This window comes from Neolamprologus brichardi, chromosome 14, assembly GCF_056152115.1.
Source record: "Neolamprologus brichardi isolate AB-2024 chromosome 14, ASM5615211v1, whole genome shotgun sequence".
NCBI classification, from domain to species: Eukaryota; Metazoa; Chordata; class Actinopteri; order Cichliformes; family Cichlidae; genus Neolamprologus; species Neolamprologus brichardi.
In genome coordinates, this window is record NC_142117.1 from 12,712,820 (window position 1) to 12,739,432 (window position 26,613).

A 26,613-nucleotide genomic window follows, 5' to 3' on the forward strand; every position below is an offset into this window, starting at 1 on the left:
TAAAGACCCTTTTAAAGTGCACAGCTGTCAGGTGAAAATTCCCCGCTACCTAACACGTCAGCCAAAACTGCCATGCGCGCTCCCGCTGTTTCGTGAACCGTATTTTTCAAAAAAAAGTGTGACGCGATAACGCTGATTGCATTCAAATACTGTAGTAATTTAAAAAAAAGAGGGAGAAACATCCTTCATGAGGTAATAACACAAGGTAATAACTTGGCCTTTTTTATTCCCTGTCGTCCTTTCCAACATCTTGAGACAATGTTCCACATTTTGACGGGCTCTGCAGGACATGGCTGGCTTTTAACTAATGCAATATTGCAGTCAAGCCACGGTTCGGCTGTCCAGTGCTATGCTGAAAATTACCATAAAGTCACAAGTCAACATGGTGGGAAGTAGATAGTTTTTTCCATTTCAATGCGGTGTGAAGTGACAGTGTGCGTGTGCGTGCGTGTGTGTGTGTGTGTGAGTATATAAAGACTAATGCATGAAATCATATAGGGAACAAAATTCAGCTTCCTGTTATTATTCTCATATTTACTTGATTTGGAAACGTTTCATTTAAATATAATATGTCTGACAAGATAACCCCGGACTGTAAAGGAACACTTTGCACCACACAAACTCTGTGCTAGTTTGTTGGGGTCTGGTCGCCCTGGTCAGCCTGTACAGTCTGCTTAGTATTTGATATCAAACACAGATGTGGCTAAAAAGCAAATACAGTTTCCACAAAGTGCTGTTCACGGAGTTCTGTTTTCCTTCGTTTCCCCATTTTGCCAAATCAGCTGGTGTGTTACGGAATATGACATATTTATTACAGATGATAACTTATAGATGAAAATGGCTTCTATGGTCCGATTAAGTCTGCAGCTCTGCTTATAAGACATACCAAAAATATCAGTAATAAAATGCATTTATAGTTCCTAAATCTCCATTTAAGCAGAGTTTATTTAATGAAAAATGTCACAAATCAGAGCTTTAGGCTGATCGCCGTTTTTCTTTGTTTTAGGCTTTGTTTGTTTCCTGGACCAGTTTAACCGTTATGCAAAAACATTGTCAAAGTATCTGTTTGTAATTTATACTCAGAGGCTTAATTATCTTTCTTGCCTTTGCAGTCTTCCCGTTAAAACAATGCAGAGCTGTGAGCTTTACGAGCAGCAGCTGAAGGCAACAAAGGGAGGAGCTTTCATGGTGGCTGTGGCTGGTCTCCTGCCTGTGCAGTCCGACTCTCCTCCTCCTCCCACCGCCCAACCTCTCCTCCTCCTCCTCTTCCTCATATTTCTCACCGCATCCCCTTTACCACCTGCCACAGCGGCGACGCAGCGATGGAGATGTTCTGGAAACCAGCTTGTTATAAACCCTTAAAAAACAACAACTGAGAGAGAGAGAGGCGTAGAGACGCACAGAGGGCAAGAGAGGGGAGGTGGAGGCAGAAGGTAAGAGACAGAAACGGGGAGTGACAGGCGGAAACACAGAAACATATGGTTTGCTTGAAGAGCGGCTGTTTGAGAGGGCTGCTGGAGCGGACAGAAACTTATTAAACCGCGGCTCAGAGCTCTGATCTGATCCGCCCATCTCATTTTACGCACTTCTTTGCCTTTCCCCCTCCCCAGCTGTTTCCAGCTCACCTGTTCTCTCTGCCTGCACCTCTGCTACATTAGTTTGTGCAGGGTGGATTGCGGTTATTGGACCCTGAAAGCGCGCGCACACAGACTCACACACACAAGCACGCGCGCAGACCATCACAAGACGCGCTGCAGCCGGCTACAAAAGCTTGTTGCAAGGAGGAAATTGAATTAGACAAGTTATTCCCACAGAAGAAGAAGAGGAGGGAAACTCAATTCCCGGCTTCCCCAGCTCACCGTGTCTCCTCTGTAGTCCTCATCCCCACGCATCCCACCACATCCCTCGCTCTCCTATCAACTCCTCGCGGTAACAAGAAGCCATGTCTGGACAGACTGTGACAATCCCGGACGACCAGGCGTTTGCCAGCTTCAAGGCCGAGTGTCTGTGCGAAGAGGGCTGGAATATGACCTACAACAAAGGGGTCGTCACTGTGTGGGCCCAGTCTCTGGAGGAGGGGAAGTCCATCCACAAAATTAAGGTGAGACAATTTAACCACACAGGTATGAATAGAACTTTTTGTGCGCTTCTATTGGGTATCAGGTACTGGTGGGAAATAATGGAAAGTGGTGTGGTCATGTGGCAACACTACAAAGACAAAGGGGAAGGGGAGCGATAGAAAACCCTGCTGCATAATCCAGTTGGCAGGAAAGTGCTCCCGTCTAAATTCCCATATGATTTAAGTTGCTGACATCCTTTAAGCATTGCTCTCTGCTGCGTGCTCTTATTGCAGCTGCGCTCTCCAAACATCCCAGAAACACATTTGAAATGAGAAAGCACTCTCTGTGTTGCTCCTTGTAAAGCCAGTAAGCAAATCGGTTTTAATAAATGGCCCAATATGACTGTAGCAGTCTAGGTAGAGGGCTTGGAGGTAAAGACAAGAACTTTTTAAAAAATGCATTGTAGTAACCACATCCTGTTTTAGGTAATGAATTGAATTGATGCCTGATGCCCACAGTAAACAAACAAACAAACAAACAAAAGTCCTGCACTAAAGAGAAGTGAGAGCTGGATGAAATCTCAGGAGGCAGGCTTAGTTCTCTGAAGACATGTCGCCTTTTGCCAGCGAAACTATTTTCAAGCCACTGTGCAAAAGCGTATTATGTAGAGTGCTGAGTACTACAGTTTGTCATCCATTCAAAACAAATGGAAGTCTGCAAAAGCGCAGGCTCAGATAGAGCTGCTGACAATAGTGGGAGAGCAGTCGGTTAGGTCATGGGCAAATAGACAGGATTGATCAGTTTGTTTGGCCATCGGTTCAATAATTACCTTCAGTGTGAGCGCTTGCTGCTTCTAAATCCATTGTCAGCCTTGGAGTTTAATGACTACATTCTTTTCTGATCACCTTTTGTGTGTTTTGTGTGTGTAATTCTCATTTAACTAAATCGCCCTCCAGTCCTCTGAAGAGCATCGGTTTACATTAATAGGACACTGTGCCCCAGGTGGAACAATCTAGTAGTTCCTGGTTAGTTGTTTAGGTAAGGTAACGTGAGCTCCATGTGAAACTGTGAGCAAACTCTGTTATCTGCTCAAACAGCAGTCGTGGCAGTTTTCGTCAAGTGTGAGCGTTTGTCCTGGGAGTTGGCGTGGAGGCATTATTAGGACGGCGGCGCTGCTTGTAGCCTCTGAGAATCTGCCGTGTACCCGAGTCTAACAATGACTGACCGCAGTCGTTAATAATGCTTTGTTTATGTTGTGGGAATCAGAGAAGGGGGGGGGGGGGGGGGGATTAATTTAAACAGTGTTATCACAGCACACTTGTGGCAAAACACCCAGTTCTCTCTTCAGCACATGATTGTATTTCCACACATTCAAGCTCGAAAGTAGAAGTTTAGTAGAAGCTAGCAGGGAGCAGTTTGATTGAGACCTGCACCCAAGTGTAAACTGTAAATAAAGAAATCGAAAATTCACCCTTTCACTTGGAGGCCACAGCTTTGGCAGTGCGTACTGTTACTTCATCTTAGAGCTGCAGATGCTGCCAGGAGACCTGACTGACTGTTAATTTAGTGCTTATCAGGCTTAAAGGCCTCTTTTAGCATTTTCACTGTCTGACACACACACACAGAAATGTTTGGCCTCACGGCCCGAAATCTCAGGAAGGTCCTTTCCACTTTTTAACCCGTCCATCTTGCTAATCTGACCAGAACTGACTACATATAGAACGATACAAATAAAACCCATCCTCCGCTTTATATGTGTGTGTCCTGCTATTGTATCCAGGTCTGAAGAGAGTCAGCGAGCCACTCGGTGTTTACTTTGTTAAATAAAGTCTTGTTAGCTTGTGTGCATATGTGCGTGTGTACATAGAGGTGTTATCAACATGTGCAGAAGCTACAAAAGCACAGGGCTTTTCCCAGCCCCCTCTGTCCATCTTCTTACCTATTAGCAAGCTTCTTTGTGTTTGTGTGTGTGTGTGTGTGTGTGTGTGTAGTGTACAGGCCAATCAAGAGCCTATAAAGCCGCCTCATTCTCCTGCGTAATTCCTCAGGGTATATCCTGTGTGCAGAGGGTAGGGATCTGCTTATTCAGGCGTTTCTCCCTGACATCAGGCAGGTGTGTTTTATCTTGACAGTTGCAGACTGCAAACAGCGAGAAGTGGAAAGTGCACGCACACATGTTTGAAGTTTGGGTGGGGCTTCTATCTGTAGTTGGAAGTTTATCTTTATGTAAATATGACAAAAGCTGGGGGTTTTGCATTGTGCACCACTGTCTCATCTCCCCTTTTGTTTCACTCTCACATACCCAATCTTCCACCCTGCAAATGTACTGTATATACAATCATGTCATTACAAATGTAGTTGTGAGTCAGTGTGGTACTTACAGCTGTTCTGTTTATAGACAGAATAAAGGCGTGCATCTCTAATGTAGCCTCTCTGCCTGTCTTGCGTGTAGCTTTAAAAAGCAACAAAGATAGATATATGCCCATTTGAGTGAGAGAAGGGGAACAGGCTGGCGATCATCATCATCATTAGTGCCCCGATTATCATTAGCCTCATCATCATCGTCATCATTGCCCCTACCATATTAATCAGTGATCACCTCACAGTTCAGTCACGCCTGTGCTCATTCTAACCAGCAATTTAATATCATCGATCAGCACACGACTTCACATACAACACTCAGTGTGTGTGCATTAAAATGTGGGTAGTTTTTATTTACTGTGAATGGGTCATCCTCCTGCCTACATCGACACACACTCACAGAGACACACAAACATACTCCCAGGGTTTGCCTTCTCTCATGCTGACGAAGAGGGAAGCCCAGCTCTGAGTCACTCCCCTTCTGTTTTTATTCTTCTTCTTCTTCTTTTTTTTTCAAATTTACTTTCATGTATCAGCACACAGAGGAACACATGATGGGAGATGACAGATTAGAAGAGGAGAGGGAGAGGGTGGCAAGAAGAGAAGAAGAGTGGGTGGGACAGGGAATAAGAGAGAGAAGGAAAAGTAGAGGGAGTGGGCTGGATGTGCAGGGATCGCAGGTCACTGGGTGTTATGAGTAGGCAGAGAGGGGACCCTGTGGACAAACATATTGAAAAGACTGCCGTCTGCACACACCTATTGTTTGTCCACCTATGCCTGCTTGTCTCCGCCATGTCTATTTTATCTTTCTGAACTCTGTTTCACCCCCTTTATCCTGCCCTCTTTGCTTCATCTATCGAGTTTACTGAATTAGTTTGTAATAGAATTACACACACGTGTACGTAGCTGGCTGTATGTCTTCATTCTGTGCTGAATGTCTTGCTCCCTGCAGCTTTCTCCCTTTGAATTTTCATTTTGTTTTTCCTTCTTCCTGCTACTCCTGTTTCAGTTTGCCTGTGGACACAAGACATCCGTTATTCTCTCTGGTCTTTTGTGACCTGCGCAAACTTTGCTATTCTCTTTACACGCACTTTTGGAGTCCACCCATCACAGTTCTAGTGCAGAATCATTATTCTGAAAAATCCCATCATGCTGTATTCTCTCTTTTTTATTTTCTACTCTGTTACTGCTTTTTCAGCAACGTGGTTCCAGTGGTGATGCTGATCTGGTTGGGTGTTGGTGCCATTTGAGACCCAACCCATAATTCAATTGGTTTATGAACCAAAACTGTTCTAATATTCCCTGGAAGAAAATCATTGAAGAATCTCTGAACTGGATCTGTGAATTTTTCTGTAAAAGTACAACTACCTTTTCAGTGGAAATGCATGAAACTGCATCCAGATTTGGTTCCAGCACCAAATTGGTGGAAAGGAGGCGTTTGTCTTTTGTCTAGTTTTTATTTTGGTAATAAATGTGTAATGCCTCCTTGATTACACTGTTAAAATAAATCAGAATGGCATTGTGCCTACATAATCTATCTCACTAATCTTGAATACAACAACAGAATACTCATAAGGGTTTTAACTATTGTCTTTCAGACAGCGATAACAGATGACTTTACAGTCCCTAATTACATTTACAGACATTAAGATGTGCCTTGTAATGTGACAGACTTCCCTCTTGGAAAATTAGTTCATATCCTTGTGAGTAGTGATGCAGTGTAAAACATCTCACTCACGAGTTGATTTAATGCATTTAAAATAAAAATGGTTCGAACAGCAATACACCATAAATAGGACATTATCTTTCAGAGTGTCGTGCTGTGATATATAGAGGATTATTGCTATGGTTACAAGCAGGATTTTAATGTCAGAGCTTGTTTTTTGACACACAAAATGTTTTTTAGTTATTTATTTTTACTTTTTTTACCCTCTAGTTCAGGGGTCTCAAACTCCAGTCCTCGAGGGCGGCTGTCCTGAAACTTTTCCATGTGTCCCTGTTGTAACACACCTGAATAAAATTAGTAGGTCATTAGCAACACTCTATAGAACTTGGCTCAGGACAGCGGCCCTCGAAGACTGGAGTTTGAGACCTCTGCTCTAGTTGATCCAACAAAGAAGTTGCAGAGTGTCCTCTGGTGGACAAACCAGTGGATAAATATGGATACTGATAGCGAATATCGACCTATAAATTGGTTGGGATCTACTTGTCCAAGTCCAGTGACACACCCACTACTTCAGCTGAGGAGCTTTTTTTGTGCTCTTTGCGAAATACAGTTAGGTGTTCAGTTCTTCTGAACTTTGCTTGCCGTTTGTTGCTTAAGTGAACTAGCAATCTGCTACTCATGTGAAGTATGAAATCACCTCTTTCTTGATTAGGCTAACAATAAGGTTACAATAGTAACACTAATGTGTTTGCACAACCTTCCTGGGGTTTTTTTTGTTGTTGTTTTTTCTATTTTATCAGCTTTCAGTCTGTATTGACCTGCTCTCTGCACTCAGTCTGCATTTCCTCGATCTCACCGAGGGTTCTGTTTCTGGGAATGTCATTACAATTTAGCATTTACAGTTTCCTTTGTTGCAAAGTGTGACTGTTGCGGAGTCGTGTGAGACTGTGTTCCTGTGTGAGAGCTACAGCTAAAGCTGATAGAATAGAATTATAATAGAATTCAACTTTATTGTCATTGCACATGTCACAAGTACAAGGCAACGAAATGCAGTTTGCATCCATCCAGAAAATGCTTTAGCCACAATATAGATATATTACAAAATATATATTAGCAATAATATAGATATATAGATATATTACAGAAATGGGTCTGTTATAGGTATGTTGCAATGTACACGGTATGAAGGTATGTTATGAATATGCTATAACTATCAGTATGTACAGGCTGTAGTGAGTGTACAAACTATGTACAGGCTATGAACAGGATATAAATATGAAAACTATATAGAAATATGAAATATAAAGCTATACAGGCTCTAATCTGGAGCTGTGGGTTGTGTGCCAAAATAAGACACTGGGAAGGTAGTGATGTCTGGTCTTAGGACAATTAATGATTTTTGGGATCTTGTCTGAAAACGTTTGGTGTCCTCATTTTTATGCTCCAACCTGTTTTTTTTTCTCTTTCCATTGTCATGTATCATTATATGTTCAGATGAGTATTTAATGGTAACTTTCCAAAAGTATGTCTTAATTCCCTGACTTGTCCTCTAGGAGTAAAAATTGCAACTCACCAATATTTTAGTTGATGGAAAAACTCTAATGATATACACCTGCCAGGTTGTGTGCACATGTAATTAAAAGATATCCTCATGATGCTTCCAACAGAGCAATAAGCATCATTGCCTCTCAGTAAAGACTTCTCTGGGCTTCTGTGTGGCGTTTGAATGTTATTCCTGTGCCAGTGTGGTTTCTCTCTGAGCACTATGGCCTCCTCCCACAGTCCAAATGCATGTAATTAGTGATTCTAACCTGGCTTTGTGTACGAATGTCTGTTTTTCTTTGTTGAGCCTGGTGACTTGTCCATGTATCAGACCAGTGCGGACCATTTTGAATTTCAAATAGTTATTGTTATTAAAGACTAAGAGGAGACCTTGAGTTTAAAACAGGTTTACAGACAAATGTGGGATACAGTCTATGATAATTTTCCTAAATGAAGCCTGAAGGGAAGCAGTGATGGAAGATAGGCTAGACGGAGCTTTTAACTGTCTGGACTGATTAATAACAGGAGTTAAAATTTATCTGGGGCAGACAACTTCCCTGGGTCTATTTCTTTCTAATTTGCTCTCAATCAAGTGCTGGGTTCTTTTTTCCCTCATTGCCTTTGTGTCTCTTATGCTTTATAACTCGACATGCCTTTACCACTTGCCTTTCACCCTGTTATTATTGAGACTAATTTCTCCTGGCAATTGTAACTTTGGCAACACTGTTACTCAAGGGCTTACCTGGGGTGTATTGCCGTCTATGCCAAACATAGCCAAGAGTCTCTATGGTTTCATTAATAAGCTGTGACATGCTATGCAAACAATCAACCGGCTGTGGTATTAATGGAAGCACCACTCCTAGTTTTTTTGCCTATAACTTGTACGAGGCTCCATCCATCCATCCATCCATCCATCCATTATAGCCTATAGCCTATAACCAGTTGCCAGTCTGTTGCAGGGCTAACACATAGAAACTGAAAATCATTCACTTCTACAGCCAGTTTAGAATCACTTAAGAACCTAACATTGATGTCTTTGGACTGTTGGAGGAACCTGGGGAACCAGGAGAGAACCCACACAGACACGGGGAGAGCATATAAACTCTTGTGTGGAGTTTGCATGTTATCCTGTGGATTTTAACCTACGACCTTCAGACAAAAGAACACATTGAACCATTGAACCAATGTGTCACCACAATATATTATTTAATAGGTTTATGGACTGGTACTTATATATATATATATAACTCTCAAAACACATTCGTACTACAAACCCAGTCATACAAGCACCGTTTTCAATACCTAAGTGCTTTTAATCATTCACACACAATGGACGCATTGGAGACAACCCGTCGTTCAGTATCTTGCCCGAGGATACTCGGGCATGCAAACTAGAGAAGCTGGGGATTAAACTACTGATGTTCTGATTAGTAGATGACCAACTTTACCTCCTTCGCTGAAGCCGTGCATTTATGTGCAGTTGTTTCATTTCAGCTAGACTCTCTACTGCTGTTTTCCTGCTCATTAACTCACTGTGTGTCTCCCCTCTGGGGTAGACATGAAGTGAAGCAAAGAAGCAAACAGACGCCACTAACCACCAGCAGCCTCCTCGAGGTGACAGCAATGTGTTATGTTGCTTTAAGTGCAATAAAAACTTCCTAGTAATTGTAAGTCAGTCTTAGATGTCAACATGAAACGTCTGAAAGGAATATGCACAACAGAAAACGAGAGAAACCGTCAGGAAAAAGCAGCTCTACCTGCAGATGGTCTTTCTGTAGCATAACGTGGCCACGCGGTAAGTTTTACACTTCTATTCAGTGTGCACAGCATAACTGATACGAGGAAGGTTGTTTTAGTCTAAAAGCTGGTGCTCTAGTGCACACGAGACTTCACACGTCGTTTGTTTCAGACAGAACCACAGAAAGATTTTAAAAAAGGTGGCATTCAGAGCTCTTGCTACTGCTGCACTCTTGAAAAAAAGCAACAACCCTTTGACATAAGTCTCTCCATCTCTGTCTTGTGGTGAATGTGTTTTCCATTTAAGAGCTTGGGTCTCGGTAATGACTCATCTATGGTCAGTGGCCTGTCTGTACTGATTGTCTCTCTGCCACACACACACACACACACACACACACACACACACACACATACACAGTTCCCATTTCTGCTCTCCAATACTGACGCTCTCCAACCATCTGATGTCTAATCATTTACACATCAGTTGCCATTCGTGTTTCTTTCATGTGTGGGGTCCACATGGGTGCAGTGAGTGTGTGCATATGTTTAATTTTCAGGTATTTGAGTCTGTGATGCGTTCACTGGCCTTTGTTTTTGTGTCTCACTTACCTTTCTTGGCATCACTAGGCCTGAGCTCTCCTCAACAGTGGTATACTACTTCACTTTGAATTTATGCTGAGCAGCTTCATTAAACTCTAATGGATTTTCCTACCTCATAGTTTGCATTAGACCCAGAGCGATGAATTCAAAGAAGTGCAGTACTGGTGCCATAGAGTTATGTATTTTAAATACAGTTTGAATAAGCTGTGTGGAACTTTGTGTGGGACTCAAATCTGTAATATCATTGTGGATTTACCTTTGTTGCCTAAAATTGAAGCCTCTGTTTCTCTTTCTGTCCTTCTCCCTCTCTCAGTGTCGGATGTTGTGCAAGGATGTGTCAGCTGAGACCATGTATGACGTTCTCCATGACATTGAATACAGAAAGAAGTGGGACACAAATGTCATTGAGACCTTCGATATTGGGAAGCTTACGGTCAATGCGGACGTTGGTTACTACTCATGTATGTTGCACACTCGCTGGTAAACGCATGTAAATTGCCTTCAGGTACAGATTGTTCTGTGATGTTTTGTTCACCTGACTTCTCTTGTTTGTTAACAGGGAAGTGCCCAAAGCCACTTCGGAACCGTGACGTCATCACGCTCCGCTCCTGGCTGCCGATAGGAAAAGATTACATCATCATGAACTACTCTATCAAACATGCCGTAAGTAAAGATAAAAGTACGCAAGCAAATGCTGTACATGGCGACATTTATGTCATATAGCCTTAATGTGTGGTCGAAGGAGCACAGGAATGCTAATGGGAACATGTCTCAGTATGAACTGGGTGAATACTGCTGTGCAAAAGTCAAAAGTCTTGAGTCATCTCGCATCGTGTGCGTGTGCCAGGAGAGGCTTCTCTACCTGGCACGAAGTAAAACTGCTTGTTAAGCTCTTATCTAGCAGGTACTGCTCCTTCCCTGCATAACGGGTCACAGTGAACTATAAACAACAGTCTGAGTCATAAAGAGGTCATCATGCAGTATTCTATCATATGCAAACTTATATTATTAAAAGACAATAGTGACTACTAAGTACAATTTTCTATTGACAGAAATAAAGTGTATAAGGCGAAAGCAGAGTTTGTACCGTTCTAATGAGCGTGAACATCAATATTTAGAACCACTTTAATTCTTCCACACAGCCTGAACTCTTGTACGCGAGCTTTCTTTCAATTTCTTTAAGCAGCTCTGAGGAATAGTTCCTCAGGCTTTCTTTAAGGAAGTTCAAAGCTCTTCTTTTTTAAAAGTTTCTTCTTGTTATGAGTAGACACAATACTGGGTCACCACTTGAGTTAGGTGGCTCTTTTATGCTTGAGTGATTTATAGGCTCAATAAGTGTTAAGTGGCTCAATAAACAACAACAAAAAGAAACATTCCTCCAAAAATGGTCAGGTACAAGGATTGAACTGATAATGAGTGAAAAAGCAGCCAAATAAAAACCTCTGAAAGAACTTCAGAAATGAGGAGTGACTTGAGGCTTTTGCACAGTGCTGTATATTGGCGAGCTGAAATGAAGTGGTCCTCTTTAGCAAGTTGAACAGGCCCCGTTTTTTTTTTTTTCTAAGGGAACATTTCACCGCTCTGTGTCGGTGATTTAAAGTAGCAATAGACAAGTTTTCTGCATTTAAATTGGTTCCTTGTGAGCTGCACGTTCACAGCGTAGCTTTATCTGCCACTGAGTATGAAATCTATCCGGGAAAATGGAGGCTTAATTCATGGCACAAAATAATCTGACTGCTCTGTCATATTGTCTGCCCCTGATGCTTTCACCTGAAACAATGATAGATGATAGAAGAACATATTGTGTTTTAAGCTCAGCTTTTCCGACCATGCCTTTTCAAGAACTTGAATAATCTAGATACTATAAAGCTGTAAAAACCACCAGTTGATTCGAGCACACTAAGAGGATGTGAGTAACTTTCAGTTTGGCCTGAAACCTCAGCTTTTCGTTGGCTTTATATCTGTTTGTACTGATCACCTGTTGCTAGTTGTGTCCTGCATTCATTAACCTGCCACTTGTTGTCTGGTTTATCTGATTGACCGGCTTGTAAAATGTGTAGAAAACTTAAAAAGGCTAAGAAAAAGAAGCAAATCCTTGAGAAGGTGAAACAAAGTAAAACAACAATTCAACACTTTCACCAATATCACTCTCACTGTCTTCGTGTCGGTCAGCCTTTTGTGTGTATCATGGGTTTCCATGTCTTTTGTCTTTATTCCTTTTGTCTGTCCCCTGGTGTCCTTTTTACCTCTTTTGTCTCCTCTCTGCTTTTCATTCTAACTTTTGCTCACCAGTACAGTGTTTGCAGAAGGATAAGGCCTCTCATATGACCCTGAGCTGTTGACTTCCACCCCGCCTTCCGCATTCCTGCATCAATTTGAACTTCTGAACACAACAAATTGTGTGTCTGTTTATGTGTGTGGATAGCCAAGGCTAATCTTGATAATTGGAAAAACTCGAGAGCTCGACTTCCTGGAGTTTGGCTTCAGGGGAAACTTATGAGTGGCGTGTTGGCGCATCCATCAGCGGGACATGGTTCACTTATGCTGTTTCTTATCCTACAATCGCTGTTCAGCTTTTTCACCAATCATAACAGGAGCCATGAATTATTTTCAGTTCTTTAATCATACATTTCTGAGGCTTTTTAGCAGTCTGCTTTTGCAATCCATCTGTCATGTAACTATGGTTAGCGCTGCTGTTAAGCGTACCATTGTGTTGAGTGCTATAGAGTCCGATATGTATTTGCATGAAAACCCTATGCAAATATTTATAATGGCAAAGGCTTAATAACTTCTAATGGCTTCTAATGACTGCTTTGTTTGCTGAGCCATAGTTTTTCTTTTTTTTTCCCACAGTGGAGTTACAGATCCAGACACAACAGTGCTGATCCACTGACTCATTCTCATTGTAACTATATCCTTTGTGCCCAGCAGCTAATTAAGGACTCATGTGATCCCTGTCATCTGTCTCCATCACGAGGACATAATATTTTGCTTTATAGTTCACTTCATAATATTTAGTTTGAATTGAACCAGATTTGATTTACCGTGTGAATATTGGCATAGAGATTAATTATACGCTCACTGGCCACTACATTAGTTACACTTTGCTACTCTGGGGGAACCACTTTTGCATGCAGAACTGCTATAATTCTTCATTTGAGTACAGTGAACTCATTGTCATGTTCAAGAAACCTGTTTGACATGATTTGAGCTTTGTGACATGTATTTGTATTTTATCCTGCTGCAAGCAGCCATAAGAAAATTAGTACGGTCATACAGGGCTCTAGACTAACTTTTTGCCACGGTCGCACTGGTGCGCCTAACTTTTTTTCTTAGGTGTACCGGAAGAAGTTAGGTGCATCCAAATTATTCAACCACATCGCTTAACATCACAGTTTTACATGTTTACTAAAAAAAATAAAATGCTGTCCATGCAGACAATATTCATTTGTAAATGATTAACTAACAATCTTGTCAACACAGAGTTCTTTATTTGGAGCGCATTTCTATAAGAAAGATAAGTTACTGAAAAAGTGCTTGTGCTTAAAGTGCTGAGCTAAGCTGAAATTTAAATTTAAAACATCTGAAGATAAATGAATAAAAAAATTCTAAATTAAAAGTGCCTCAAAGGCTTCAAACTGAACATCTCAAAATCTGAACATCCGAACAGCTTGATATCTTATGGACTATCCTCCATTGCAGTCACATGCCTCTCAGACGACCAACTCATGTAACTTGGCCTTTTTCATTTTTTCACTTTTTTTTTCAATGTGTCTGGGATGACACCTATAAACTGGGCGCATGTGACATCATTACTGTATGTGGGGTTTACGTTCAAGCCATTTTTTCTAGTAAAGAATTATTTCGGACTTGAACTTCGTGAACGGAACTTCTTCTTTGGCAATATTGTAGGCGATGTTAAACTTAATCATCATCTTGGCCTCCTCTGATGACCTGTTTGCTGCTGCCTGCACACAAGTCATCAGAGCGGCAGTCCCCTCTCCTCACTCCCACTGAAAGGCAGTGGGGAGAGGGGACACTTGGGCAGTGCATTTATTGCTGCATATAATGTGTTTTCTATATACACTGTGCTTTTTCAGCGTTTCAATTCGAAACGTCTTAGCACCTGTCACAAATGCAGTACTGCCGGCCATAGTCTTCCCACACTCACGACAGTAAATGCAGTGCAACATGTTGTCAGCTTTACTGTAGCCAGGGAAACTGGTCAAGCCACTCTCTTCGAAATGTATACACTTTCCCCCTTTTACTTTCAGTGGGCTCTGGCTCAAAGTCGATTGTATGTGGCTCATTACCTGATGCCGTCTCCGGACCAGTGTTAGACATAACCTGAGAGGCTGATGGCTCTGTCAGAGCACTGGCTATGAATTTTGGATGGATCGGGCCTTAACTTAACGAAAAAATTATAAGTTGTTCTACTCGAAAGGCTGGTCGCACCTTGGATCAAGGATTTTTTTGTAGTCGCACCACTGAGAAATTAAGTCTCATGTGCAACCAAATCGGTCGCACTCTAGAGCCCTGTCATAAAGGAATAGTCCCTGGTGTGGTCTTCTGCAGTAGTATCCCATCTACTTTAAGGTTTGATGTGTTGTGCGTTCAGAGATGCTCTTCTGCATACCTTGGTTGTACCCAGTGCTTATTTGATTGATCAGTTCAAAGCAGTCTGACCACTTTACTGTGACCTCTGACGTCAACATGGCATTTTTGCTCAGCGTTCTCTGTAAACCTGAGAGATGGTTTTGTATGGTAAAAATCTCAGCAGAGCAGCAGTATCTGAAATACTCAGACCAGCCTGTCTGGCATCAATACTCTCTTTCTGATGCTCAGTTTGGACTTCAGCTGATCGTCTTGATTATGTCTACATGACTAATTGCACTGATTTGCTGCCATGTGATTGGCTGATTTGATATTTGTATTAACGAAGAGTTGAAGAAGTGTACCACATAAAGTGGTTGGCAAGCGTATATTCGAGTGCACATAGTGATATATTAAAAATGATTAATTCTGTCCAAAGTTTAATTATCGTGTTGTTGTTCAGCTAATTGCTCATCAAGTGCTCGAGTCCTGAGATGATCAGTTTCCTGGTGTGCTGGGTGTTTTTGAACACATGGCTTAGTCGTGATTAATGTTTCAGATTTCAGATGAAGTCTAAAAAAAATCAAGAAGATTACATTAGCTCAGAGCAGGAGAATTATGTATCCCAGAAACCTGCAGATGATTTACAAAAGTTCACATTGCAGAGATTTCTTCTGCCAATACAAGGTAGTGTGTTAAGTGTAGAAGCCAAAAATATGAGTCAAATAGCAGAGAAAAGATGAAGCAGATGTCTTAGCTGACTGCTGCTGTCTGTTCTTCTTGAGTGCTCTGCAGTGTCCCTCTCCTAATTAGTGCAGACTAACCAGTAGTGGACTCCCTAATCATTAATAATAACCTTGGATATACTGCTAGAGTCTAAGGAGCTAAAAGGCAAATAGTGGGCTGCATGCAGCTTTGCTTTTTTTATTTACAGAGTGGTGTGGACTGGATTTGCATCAGAAGTCTGACTATGAAGCTGAAAATCAGTTTGACTGGCAGCTTAAAAACACAAAGCTCTTGAATGTCTACTCTGCCTTCTACAGATCTCACAAAGAGCAAGTTTGTATACATGAAGCAGATACTGGATTTCTGCTTGCATTCGCTGATGCGGGTTTACTTTTAAAGGAGCTTGTAAAAGACATTTATGTTGATGCATAAGTTTGGTGCTTTATTTTTCTCAGTCTTTCATTCACCTTGTGAAAAAGAATCTAGTGGGGTCCTCGTCTTGTTTACGCTTTGGCCTCTCTGTGCTGTTTCCACAGAAATACCCACCTAAAAAGGACATGGTACGTGCAGTTTCCATTCAGACTGGCTACATGATCCAGAGCCAGGGACCTAATAACTGTACCCTCACTTACATGGCCCAGGTGGATCCACGAGGTAACTATCCCTCACAGTCGCGCACACACACACACACACACACACACACACACACACACGCACACACACACACACACACACACACACACACACACACACACACACACACACACACACACAGAAGTATTCAGCACACAAGGACAAAATCAAACGGAGCACACACAGGAAGAGCAAAACACTCACCTAGGTATTTAACTCTGTGTTCTATGAATTATTCATTGCCCTGCCTTTATGTCAAAACGTGTCACCATAGCAACCATATGAAGGACAGTCTATCTCACCTCTCTTCGCGTGCTCTCTCACTCACTACTCTTCACTCTACTTTTTTGTCTAGCATTTAATGATCTCCTCTTATTCTCTATTTACTTCACTTTCTAACTGCTGATCACATACAAGCAAGTGCCGATTGTGTAACTCTCTTTTTAATTATCCGTTGCTGATGCCTGTGTGTGCGTGTGTGTGTGTGTGTATTTGTGTGTGTGTTTGTGTGCATGTATGAGAGAGAGCCATATGGGCGCAGTGAGTAGTTACTAAGCCTTGCTTTGATCCTGGTAATGTGAAATAAAACAGACTCTCTGTCACACTCCAACTTTTACCCATGATACTTTGCTCACCCCGACTCTCTTTACAGGTTCGCTACCCAAGTGGGTTGTCAACAAGTCTTCCCACTTCCTTGCTCCATGCGTAAGTAATATGTGCAGATTAACAAAGATCCTGTGAGTGTGTCTGACTGTGTGATAATCCGCACTTCCTCTCAGCACAGTGCCGGTCACCATGAGAAAATACGCAGACCTTTTAGTTTACTGCTTGTCTGAGGGCATCTGCTGTATATGTTTATTAAAATAGGGCAATGATTCTCTAGAGAGCATGCTGTGATGGAGGATTCCTCAGAGATGATATCAGGGAAAGAAGGCATCTAGTGAAGACAGTGAATAAAAACATTAGGCATTTTAGAGTCTTTAGAGATTTGCTTTCCATTCATATCTCAAAAAAAGCATTTCACATTGTGACTTTAATCAACAGTCTGCATTTTATCAAAGCTTTTGAAAAATATGGATCTAATTATTCATATTAAGAGAGGGTCAGAATATCAATATGGGATTTGGACAGTGACACTTTTTTTTTTTTTGCAGTTTTCCTTTGATACACCAGCACGGGGGCTTTTAAATCCAACAATCAAGACATGATTGAAGTGCAGTTTTTTTTTTTTATTCTTTCATACGTAGGATTCCATTTTCAAAGGCTCAAAAATAATCAGACAATTGACTGGAGAGCAGATTTTTGATCAGATGAGGGCTGTTTCTCATTATTCCATAACAAATTAAGCAAATAAAAGACCTCTATTTATTTCCAAATGTTGGCTGGTTGCTATACACTGAGGCTCTCAAAATAAAGTCCAAAGAGATAACCGTGCCAGTGGCTGAATCAACAATCTGTTGAATTCTTAAAAAGAAGGAATGCACTGAGCAGCTCAACAACACCAAAAGACCTGAAAAACTATAACAGAAGCCAACTAGAAAGCATGAGGACAGAATTACTTCCATGGTTAAGAAAAACAGCTTCATAACGTCTAACTAAGTCAAGGACAATGTAAATACAGAGAGTTTACAACAAGGTGCAAACCACTGATAACACTCAAGAACAAGAAGGTCAGATTAGACTGAAATCAGAATGATTTGTATCAGAATGATGGGAATAGAAAAGTACAGAGGAGAGAAACAGGCAATGATATTACATTAACTCTCAAACATGTTGGAGGTAGTGCTATGGCATGGGCGTGCTTGACTGCTGACAGAAGCAGTAGCGTGGATTGTGAAGCCTTACAGAACAGACGTGGGATGTTCTTCAGTGGCAACAAGCAGCAGCTGAATGTGGTGGCAGTAAAGGAAACAGTTAATGCGATACTTTTGCTAACCTTGAATTAAAGCTGAAAGTCTGAAAGTCGGCACTTTTCTCAGATACTGCTGAAGGGCAGATCCGATTCATCATTTTTGATTTGAAATCCACCGAGATGGTGCACAGAGGCAAAATCAATTCATTGTCAAAATACTGCAGGCCTTATAGTATTGCTTTCCTTTTTGGTAGATATATTTTTATTAAAACATGCGGCTGCTCTTAAGCGAGAGTGGTTGCAGCAAAGAAGATATATGCAGGATTATCTAATAGTTAAAAGAAAAATTGCTGAGTGATGTGCATTGAATAAATACACACTTGCTTCTTTTTGCCTTTTTAGCTTTTCATTTTTTTGGTCTCTGCAGCTACAAAGATATCCAGATATATTCTAGATGATTGTCTTGCCATGCACTGAGTGCTGCTGTAACTTCCTGGACCATTGTTTTTGTATGAGACGCGTTGCTCTGGGATTATTACCCTTAAAAAAGCATACAGGCATGTTGTTTATGACATTAAGTACTATCAGACATGTGTGAAGCTCCCTTGTTTGGTTCTGATATTTGGAAAAAAGAAATTCTCTGTTCTTGTGGCTCTGAACAAGATCTCCTCCCTCTTTTTACCCTTGCCCATGTTTTATCTCTGTAGATTCCTCCATCTCTCACAGCTTCCCTTCTGTCTCCCTTTATCCTGTCACTCATCCATCTTCATCTCTATTTTAGTATGGGTGCTATTTCTGTCCTCGGGATTTTTCATCTCTGTTGAGTTCAGCCTGTTCTTCCTTATAGAATATTGCTCAAGCATACGTGTCGGCCAAGCTTTCTGCTGGAAATACTTTCTTTCTATCACTGCCATCATTTCTCATAAATCACATGTTGTTGTTGTTTCTTTTGTTGTTTGTTGTTGTTTGTTCTTTCCAGGCCATGAAGAAGATCTGCAAAGCCTGTGTGAAGTATCCAGAGTGGAAGCAGAGACACAACCCTGCCTTCAAGCCGTGGCTTTACCCAGAACAGACTACATTGCCCAGCATCCCGCTCTCTGAGCTCAGCATCCAGCGGGCAGAGAGCCTGGAGAATATTGATGAGAGCTCCCTGGCTGAGGCCCATGAAAGAGAAGACAGCGACTGACACACACACATTCACAAGCAGCACACACACTCATACGTTCAAGCAGGGATGGAGAAATGCCTGTAACATGCATCATGACATGTATGTGTACGTGGTTCTATTTGTAAGTATGTGTAAACATACACACATACATACACGTACTTGTATCAATATTGTACATGCATAGTGCATATGCAGGCATATCAGTAGGCACATATAGGTAAGCATTCATGGAGACGGACAGTCACACGTTAACATGCGCAATGTGAGAACACAAACTCACAACATACAACAGCTTCACTCAAACTAAATTTCAAGAACTTTTAGCCTAGTTGGTTTTCTAATTGGGACCTATGCAGGTCATTGCAGCTGAATATGTTTTCAGCAAGATTTTATGTCAGAATGTTTACAGACTAACCTGACAGTGCGCCTTCTGCTGTCATTCAAAATATGACTGAATTATTAGAATTAAACTGCCCTCTTTTAGCCACCAGTCACACACTTCAGCGCAAGATTACACATTTATGCTACACTAATGCCTTCACATGTGTACACCCTCTCCCCCCTATCATCGTCTTTCGGTCCAATGCTATGTGCCTCCATCACATTTTGTAGGCACGTGATAAATATGCAGGTGTGCAGAAGGCAGCTGGAAAAACCCACCCCAACCTGCATCCACGTCTATCTTACGTACACGCACACACTCACGCGCATTCAACACTCACACGTACTGTCTGATCCTCTGTTCCAGAGATGGATGAATGTATGTAGAAATTCAAGATTAAATACAGATTCCTACAGAGGTTTTCAAATTTCACTGGTGATCCGAGTATTTTTTTCTGTGTTTGTGTGTCTCTTTCACTCGTGGTGCCGAACTCACCTCGGGTTGGCGGCTGGTGTCGCCTGCAGGTTTGCATAGTTGGAGTGATGCTGAAAGAATTTAAAGAATCACCATCCAATCAACTGGTGGCTCTGCTCCCATTCACACAATCTGCCGGGAGACGTGCACACAAAACCGATGTGCCGCGATTAGAAGGGGAGAAACACCACGTCACGCAGCCTGCACGCGCCGCGTCCGACGTTTGCACATGTGAAGCGTATGTGCGCGCTCACTGGCCTAGATCAGGATTAGGAATCCCCTCAATCTGTTGGCATGGCAACTCTGAAATCGACTCAGCACTAAAAAAGAGACGCAGAGTGACAGGAGCTCGCGTGTTTCAGAGGAAGTGATTTTATTTATTGAAGGGTGTCCGCCCCCAATTTTCAGTCGTATGATTGGAGTAAAAGCATGTGCAAGAACACTGAAAATGCACCGCGGGTCCTTGTGATGAGCTAATTAAATGACAGAAGAAGGAGCTTGATATTACTCTTAGCACATCAGCTGAGCAAACCATAGTGCCGCAGTGAGAGGAGCGAAGCGGTGAACTTTTTATGTAACACTGTGGCTGTGTTTCTTGTGCATCTTCCTCTTTATCTGTTCCTTTTTTTTTAATACAACATCCGCCTCTGCATATGCGTTGCCTAATAAAGTATGAATGATGGAGGAAAGTGTATATGAGAAATAGAAAGAGACACACAATGTGTAAACAGCGCTTGTGCTCCTCCTTTTGTTTTGTGTTGTTTTTCATACAGCTGTATTGACTGTTTGCCCTTATGACCATCCATCCATCCTCGCAGTCTTAATGAGGCCTCTGGCACAGCCATCGACATTATATGCATGTGTGTGTCAGAGGAAAGGGCTGCATGTGCACAACTGCATGTCTCAGTGGCATCCCTGTATTGTCTTCCACCCGCCTCTGCAGCAGGAGGAGACGTTTAAGCAGCATGACGGCGGGCAACGTCTCCCTGTGTGTGCGTTTTCTGCATATGTGTCACACTGCCACCCCCACAGCAACCCAGCCCACCGGGGCTGATAGCCTGGTGATGACTCATCACCTCCCCACCCCCTCTTCAACTCCTCGCCATCGCTCGCTGTCTCTTCTATTCTCCCCTTCTCTCCTCCTCAATTTCTGCTCTTCTCTGCCCTGTTTCTCCTCTTCCCTTACCCCCCTCTTTTCTCCCTGTCATCTGTCCTTTGATCTTCTCCTCATCCAGACTTCTTTGTTTTCATTGAGCCTCCTCTGCGTGTCACTCTTTTCCCTATCCTCCTTCCCCTCTTCTCTTCTTCCTTTCCATCTATGCACTTCTTCCTTTGCTGCTCTTACCTCCACTCTTCTCATTTTCTCCTTCTCCTTAATCTCACCCATTTGTTCTCCTTCATTTGCTCCCATCCTATCCTGGTCTGCTCCCAGCTCACTCATTTATCACTTGTTTTAGCTTTTTCCTTCTCTTGACGACACTTACTATCTTTTTGACTCCTTTTTGTCCCTGTTTCTTTTCATGTTCTATCCTCTGGCTAACGTTTCCAGTTAAGCTCCCCCCCCCCACTGTATCCTTACCGTACATCCTAATTGGAATGAGCAACAGGCTCCCACGTCAGTGACTTGTTGGCTCAGTCTGGCTCCTGAAGACTAAGATGTATTACCCTTTTTGCTCATCCACCCCCTGAGTGATAGAGCCTCTCCTATGACTCTCCCAGCACACTTAAACAACAAGTGACACACAGGCACAGGCACAGAGAGATGCACACACACCTAGATAACAGTAGTATTAAAGGTTTGACAGAGCGTAACATGTGACCTTTTTTTGTTCACGTAACCTCCCAGCGTGGTGTGTTTTGCTCATGGAGCCAACTGGGGCATCATGATTTATGATGAGAATGTAATGCCCCCCACCCTTATCTCGTAAATCTTGCTAAAAATGGAACCACTGGGATCATCTTTAATAATTTAAGCCTGAGTTAGATTCTCTTCCTGCTTTAAACATGGTTTCCTCTTTTCTATTTATAAGAAAATAAATGTTTAAGTTCAATATCTTGTGTTGATTGGTTGCCCCCTGCTGGTTTGTCTGAGTTCTACAACTGTAGTTAATTTTAAAAAAAAAAAAATCAAATCTGTTCAAATATATTTCTGTTTGTGAACGCAGTAACCTATTTATAATATTAAACCCAGAAACACAACCTAGTGGAGCCGTACACTGGACAGAAACCTGTACAAATAAATATTACTTAAATATTACTGTTATAATACTTGTCATTTGTTTATTTGGTATTTATTTTGTTTGTTTATTGATGCCCCCCCCCCCCCCCCCCCCAAAAAAAAAGTATAATAAAAAAACAGTGTAAAATTTTATTAGCAGTCCCATTGAGGGTTATGGGGATGGTTTTAGTTCTCCAAAACACGCCGACTTTAAGTAGAGTATTTGCAATAGCAGAAGTTAAAAAATACCACTGCTCAGTTTTTTTTTTGGGTTTTTTTTTTGGTATTGTATGTAAAAAGTAAGCGCTGTGTGGGGAACGTGGATGAAAACTAACTGGGTTGTCCAGTCTTTCTAGACGGTCACATGACGGTCTTACGGAAATTCTTCGACAGTAAAATTATCCGCGTTAAGGCAGAAAGGACAAAGGTGTAGCCTTCAAAGTAAAACACACAATCGGCTAAACTCCCCGCGGGTCTGTTTATTTTGAAAGGAAAGCACTTCCTTCACTTGCACGTAAGTGCGGATGCATGCGCGTAGCCGCTGCTGCTCTTCAACAGTGAGAAAAAATAAAGTGTTATTCGCTGTTCGGCGTCGCAGTTGTGTCTTCTAATCCCACCTCGAAGGCAAACCCACTCCTGGCGTGTCTCAGTGACACGGACACTGACGACTGGAAAGGGTAAGTGGATAACAGGAATTTAAAAACTATTTTTTCTCCAGCACAAGAAAAACTTTCCTCGAGCCACTGCTTAGAGGAGAAACGTGAACTCAGCGCTTTTAAACGCACTCACTGTGAGGGGGTCCGCACTAAAAAACAATGTTGCTGAGGTTATTTTTAGGCGCAGACTGTTAGCTCTGAATTTATTACTCAGCGACACATGAACCTATTATTTTTTCCAATGTGCTTCAGCGACTGTGTCCACTTCTGTTTTTAGAAGTAGACTAATTGATGAAGAAGAGTTTGATTGAATTAATGTGAACACTTTAGCGGCTTTCCCAGACTGCTCTATTTTTTTCTCTGGTAAAAGCGAACTTGCCTACGACGGGACTGTTTATCCCCAGTGGAATTCATTATTTCTAATCTGGGCTCCATTACATGGATGGTTTTAAGATGAAATCAGTTGTTTATAGATGGAGTAACTGGTTCCCAGCTTGAGACGAAGGAAACATCTATAGAAATTCTCAGAGCTGTGTATGTAATGGAGCAGGTGGATTTTTGTGACAGGTGATCATGCAGGCTTTAGTACAGCAGATCCCCCGGCCAAAAAACAAAAAAGCAGCGAGGTAGTTGCGGAAGATTTCTTAAACAGCTTATTTCTGCTTTTTTTTCTCTCCCACAAACTGACAAGAGTCACCTTATGAACAGAAGTTCATAAGGTTTGATCAATAATGAAACTGTAAACGTGTTGGCAGATAAGTTATTAAGAACTACAGACGTATGCTTTTCCTGTTCCTTTGAAATAATTTCACTTTTGATACAAATGTGCTCCGAAAGGTTAATAACATTTACCTGTGGGTTCAGGGCTTTAAAATAGATTGCATTTTTGCATGACTGATTTGATCAGTAGACCCTTAAAGTTGATGAATACAAATTTTTAAGTAGTTTTTTTTTTTCTTTCTTCTTGTTTTGCTTTTTTCTTGCTGAGGAAGAAGTTCTTCAACCATGAAAAACGATGTTCCTCTTCGTTGTGGTTCACTAGATATAATTATGCTGCAGAAGCCTCCTAGTTGCAAAACTGTAAAGTAAATAAAAGTCAGTCATTTTTATCACTGCCATATCAAAGATTGAGCAAGGCACTTCGTCTTACCATGGAAAGCGGATACCGATTTATCGCTCTGAAGGGCAAGCCAAAAAAAATCCACCCATTAAATGTCATTTTTTGCAGACTGGCAAAAATCGCTATCAGACAGTATCATGGTCCTACTGACCTTATTGGTCCTGCAGTGAAATGGGAAATGACTAAGTATGTGGCTGTCTGCCTTTGGCTTTCCTGTGCATGCTGAGAATCACATACTGTAATATTAAAAGATGCATATCAAGACGCAAATACACATTGGTCTGTCTCTATAAAATGTGCCTTCTATCATACAACGGGAAGTCTGGAATAAGCCACGGCTTGCAAATCATAGTCAGACGTTTTAACTTAGCAAGATTTCTTTAGAGGAAACCGTTATTGGCACTGATGTCATGTTTGAGATGCAGTGTCGGTTAATATCTGTCATAGTCTTTCTTTATCCACTTGTGTCATCAGCTTTTGTGCCTTTTTTTTCTCTCCTCTCTGTCTCACTCGCACACATGATTGTTTGCTTCTGAATAACCCTGGAACGAGGTGAGAGGACACTGACCTTAGCAGACAACTGAGCGCTTCACATTTTAAGGTTTTGAAAGTGTACAACAAACAGCTGTCAACACCGGACTGAAATTAGAAATCTGCAGCCCTAAATGAATCCCTCTAATTTCAGCCAAATTTTGGCTTGCAGTCCAAACAGTGCTGGGAGTCTGCTTTAGTCAAAGGAGCTGCTTGAATAAATGCAGTAGGCAGGAGAATTCACATGGCTGCTTAAAAATTACGGCTTCAGGTTTGATTTGATTTAAATGAAGGTTAGCCTAATAGCATCAGGAGACTCTTGTTCATGTTAACTAAAAAAAAAAATCCCATCAGCTTAACTTTTGTTTCACTTCTTACTTTTCATCTGAGATCTTTATAAACTTAACAGTGAACTGCCTGAGTGTAGTGTAGTGACTACCTGACGAGCAAAACATCCCCAGTCCTTGACTGGGAGGAGGCGCAAATCCCTAAGAGGGGAGCTTCAACTTCGCAAATACAAATATGTGGATCCCTCTGCTGTGAAGACCCCTGTGGGTTTAGTTTAGTTGTTTTTATATCTCAGTTGTACAAGCCATTGTGAAAGTGAAGGTGGGGGGTGGGTGGTAGCACCTCGTGAGGTAGAGCAGGTCCTCTATTATCAGGTTGCTCTCCGATTTATTTAGTCCCAGAGGAAATTATCTGAAAAATTTCCTCTGGGACTAAATACATTAATAATATGTTCTGATTCTGATGATTGATTCTGATTCATCAGAGTATGAATGTGTGTGAATGTTAGATAGAAAGCACTTACATATAGAAAAACATGCTTGTGTGAATAGGTGTAATTGGGTGAATGAGCCATGTTGTATAAAATGCTTGAGTGCTCAAGCAGAAAATTGCTATATAAGAACCAGTCCATTTACTGTTTACCATTTTGCACAGGCCTTAATCATTTGGCTAAACGTGCCGGGGTCGAGTCTACACATTGCGCAGTTTTCATCTTTTCCTGTTGTCAAACAGTGCGTGTGATTTTTACATAGTGGCGGCCTGTGTCTTACACACACTGATGATTTCATTTTGATTGTGTTTTACTTCAGATAACTTTGGTGCAATTCTTAGGCTAAATATAATAGTTTGGTTAGGTTGGGTTGCCGTGGGAAACCTTCTGAAATGTTGCAGCCCTGGGAGTAAGGGGTAAGTGTGTGTGCATGTGTGCGTGCACACATAAGGTTATTCACTAGAGGACATTGTTAAGATGCATTGCTGTGCTGGCTGCACTGAGTCACTATTCAGTCCTAATTGAAAGTGGGCTGAAAGCAGCAGTGTGTCTGGTGATGGGTATCTGACTCATGTCTCTTGTATATGCTGTGTTTTTCAGCAGCTCCTATAAGGACGACATCCGTCTAAAACTCTGGAGATTAAATGAAGAGTTAAGGCAGTGCAAATCGTTAAAAGCTGGTATATTGAGCAGCAGCCGTAGAGCAAGCAGCTTCATTCTTTACCACCTGATCTGAAAGATCAGACAGTGTTACAGTGAGAAATTGTGGATTTGCTCCATGTTAACTGCATGTATTGTATTGTATTGTATTTTTGAGTTAGATCTCACTGTAGATCGTAGGGACTTAAAAAAAGTAATCTTGGCCTGTTCTCCACAGACTTGCTTTTCAGTCTTAATCTAGGAAACAAGGGAAGAGGAAGAGAGAAGGAAACTATGAACCCCAAAGGACATCGACCAGCATCTAATGGATGATGTTGTAGTTACTCTTGTATAATATGTTTCTCATTAGTTTTTGTTTTTAGTACACCAAATTGGACACGTTCTAAATTTCTCAAACACATCATGAACATTTCTGTACTGATGTACATGGATACTGTGGATAACAGTAATGATACTTTGCGTTATGGCCTTTTTCCATACACAGTATGAGTAGAAAGGAATAGAAGTTTTGAAGTTGTACTGATTGTACTGGTTTTGTAGACAAAGGAATCTGATATTTGGATCGTATATCGATCTGATCTTGACTAGTGTGATGGTGACAATAACTGATCTATTGAACCATCTATTTAATTCAGTCCTCTGCTGGCTAAGCCAAAAGTCATCAGTAGTTATTAATAGGTAATCTGATCTTGCATTGAGAAAACTAACAGGTGGTATTTCAGAGTAACAGTACCAGCAGCTGTATTTTAATCTTTGCCCTACTGTAGTTTGTGGCTTTACTGTGGTCAACTGGCTCAACTGAAGCGTTCAGATGACTTTTTGTTTTCTTTTTTGACAGCTCCTTTCGCTCTGTGGC

The 26,613-nt window shown here is 41.6% G+C and overlaps 2 protein-coding genes across 3 annotated transcripts in view; both read left to right on the plus strand.

The window, feature by feature from the left end:
* The first annotated feature begins 1,253 nt into the window (after nt 1-1,253).
* Nucleotides 1,254-19,752, plus strand: stard10 (StAR related lipid transfer domain containing 10). The gene is made up of 7 exons (XM_087850855.1): nt 1,254-1,433; nt 1,611-2,101; nt 10,280-10,427; nt 10,526-10,629; nt 15,822-15,939; nt 16,571-16,623; nt 18,750-19,752. Exons 2-7 carry the CDS (start codon nt 1,943-1,945, stop codon nt 18,954-18,956), a joined length of 789 nt encoding a protein of 262 aa, XP_087706981.1. The 5' UTR covers nt 1,254-1,433; nt 1,611-1,942; the 3' UTR covers nt 18,957-19,752.
* Nucleotides 19,753-22,549: 2,797 nt separating this feature from the next.
* The window catches only part of arap1 (ArfGAP with RhoGAP domain, ankyrin repeat and PH domain 1), a 67,250-nt gene continuing 63,186 nt past the window's right edge, over nt 22,550-26,613 (plus strand). For both annotated transcript variants that reach the window (XM_006799940.3, XM_006799939.2), the window contains exon 1: nt 22,550-22,689. The gene's annotated coding sequence lies outside the window, so the exon portion shown is untranslated. The remainder of the gene's footprint in view (nt 22,690-26,613) is intronic.

Bases quoted from the DNA above. Each gene is read 5' to 3' on its own strand.
- stard10 (XM_087850855.1), top strand. From the start codon at position 1,943: ATGTCTGGACAGACTGTGACAATCCCGGACGACCAGGCGTTTGCCAGC. The intron at 10,428-10,525 runs GTATGTTGCACA...GTTTGTTAACAG, and splicing joins GGACGTTGGTTACTACTCAT to GGAAGTGCCCAAAGCCACTT. The intron at 10,630-15,821 runs GTAAGTAAAGAT...CTGTTTCCACAG, and splicing joins ACTACTCTATCAAACATGCC to AAATACCCACCTAAAAAGGA.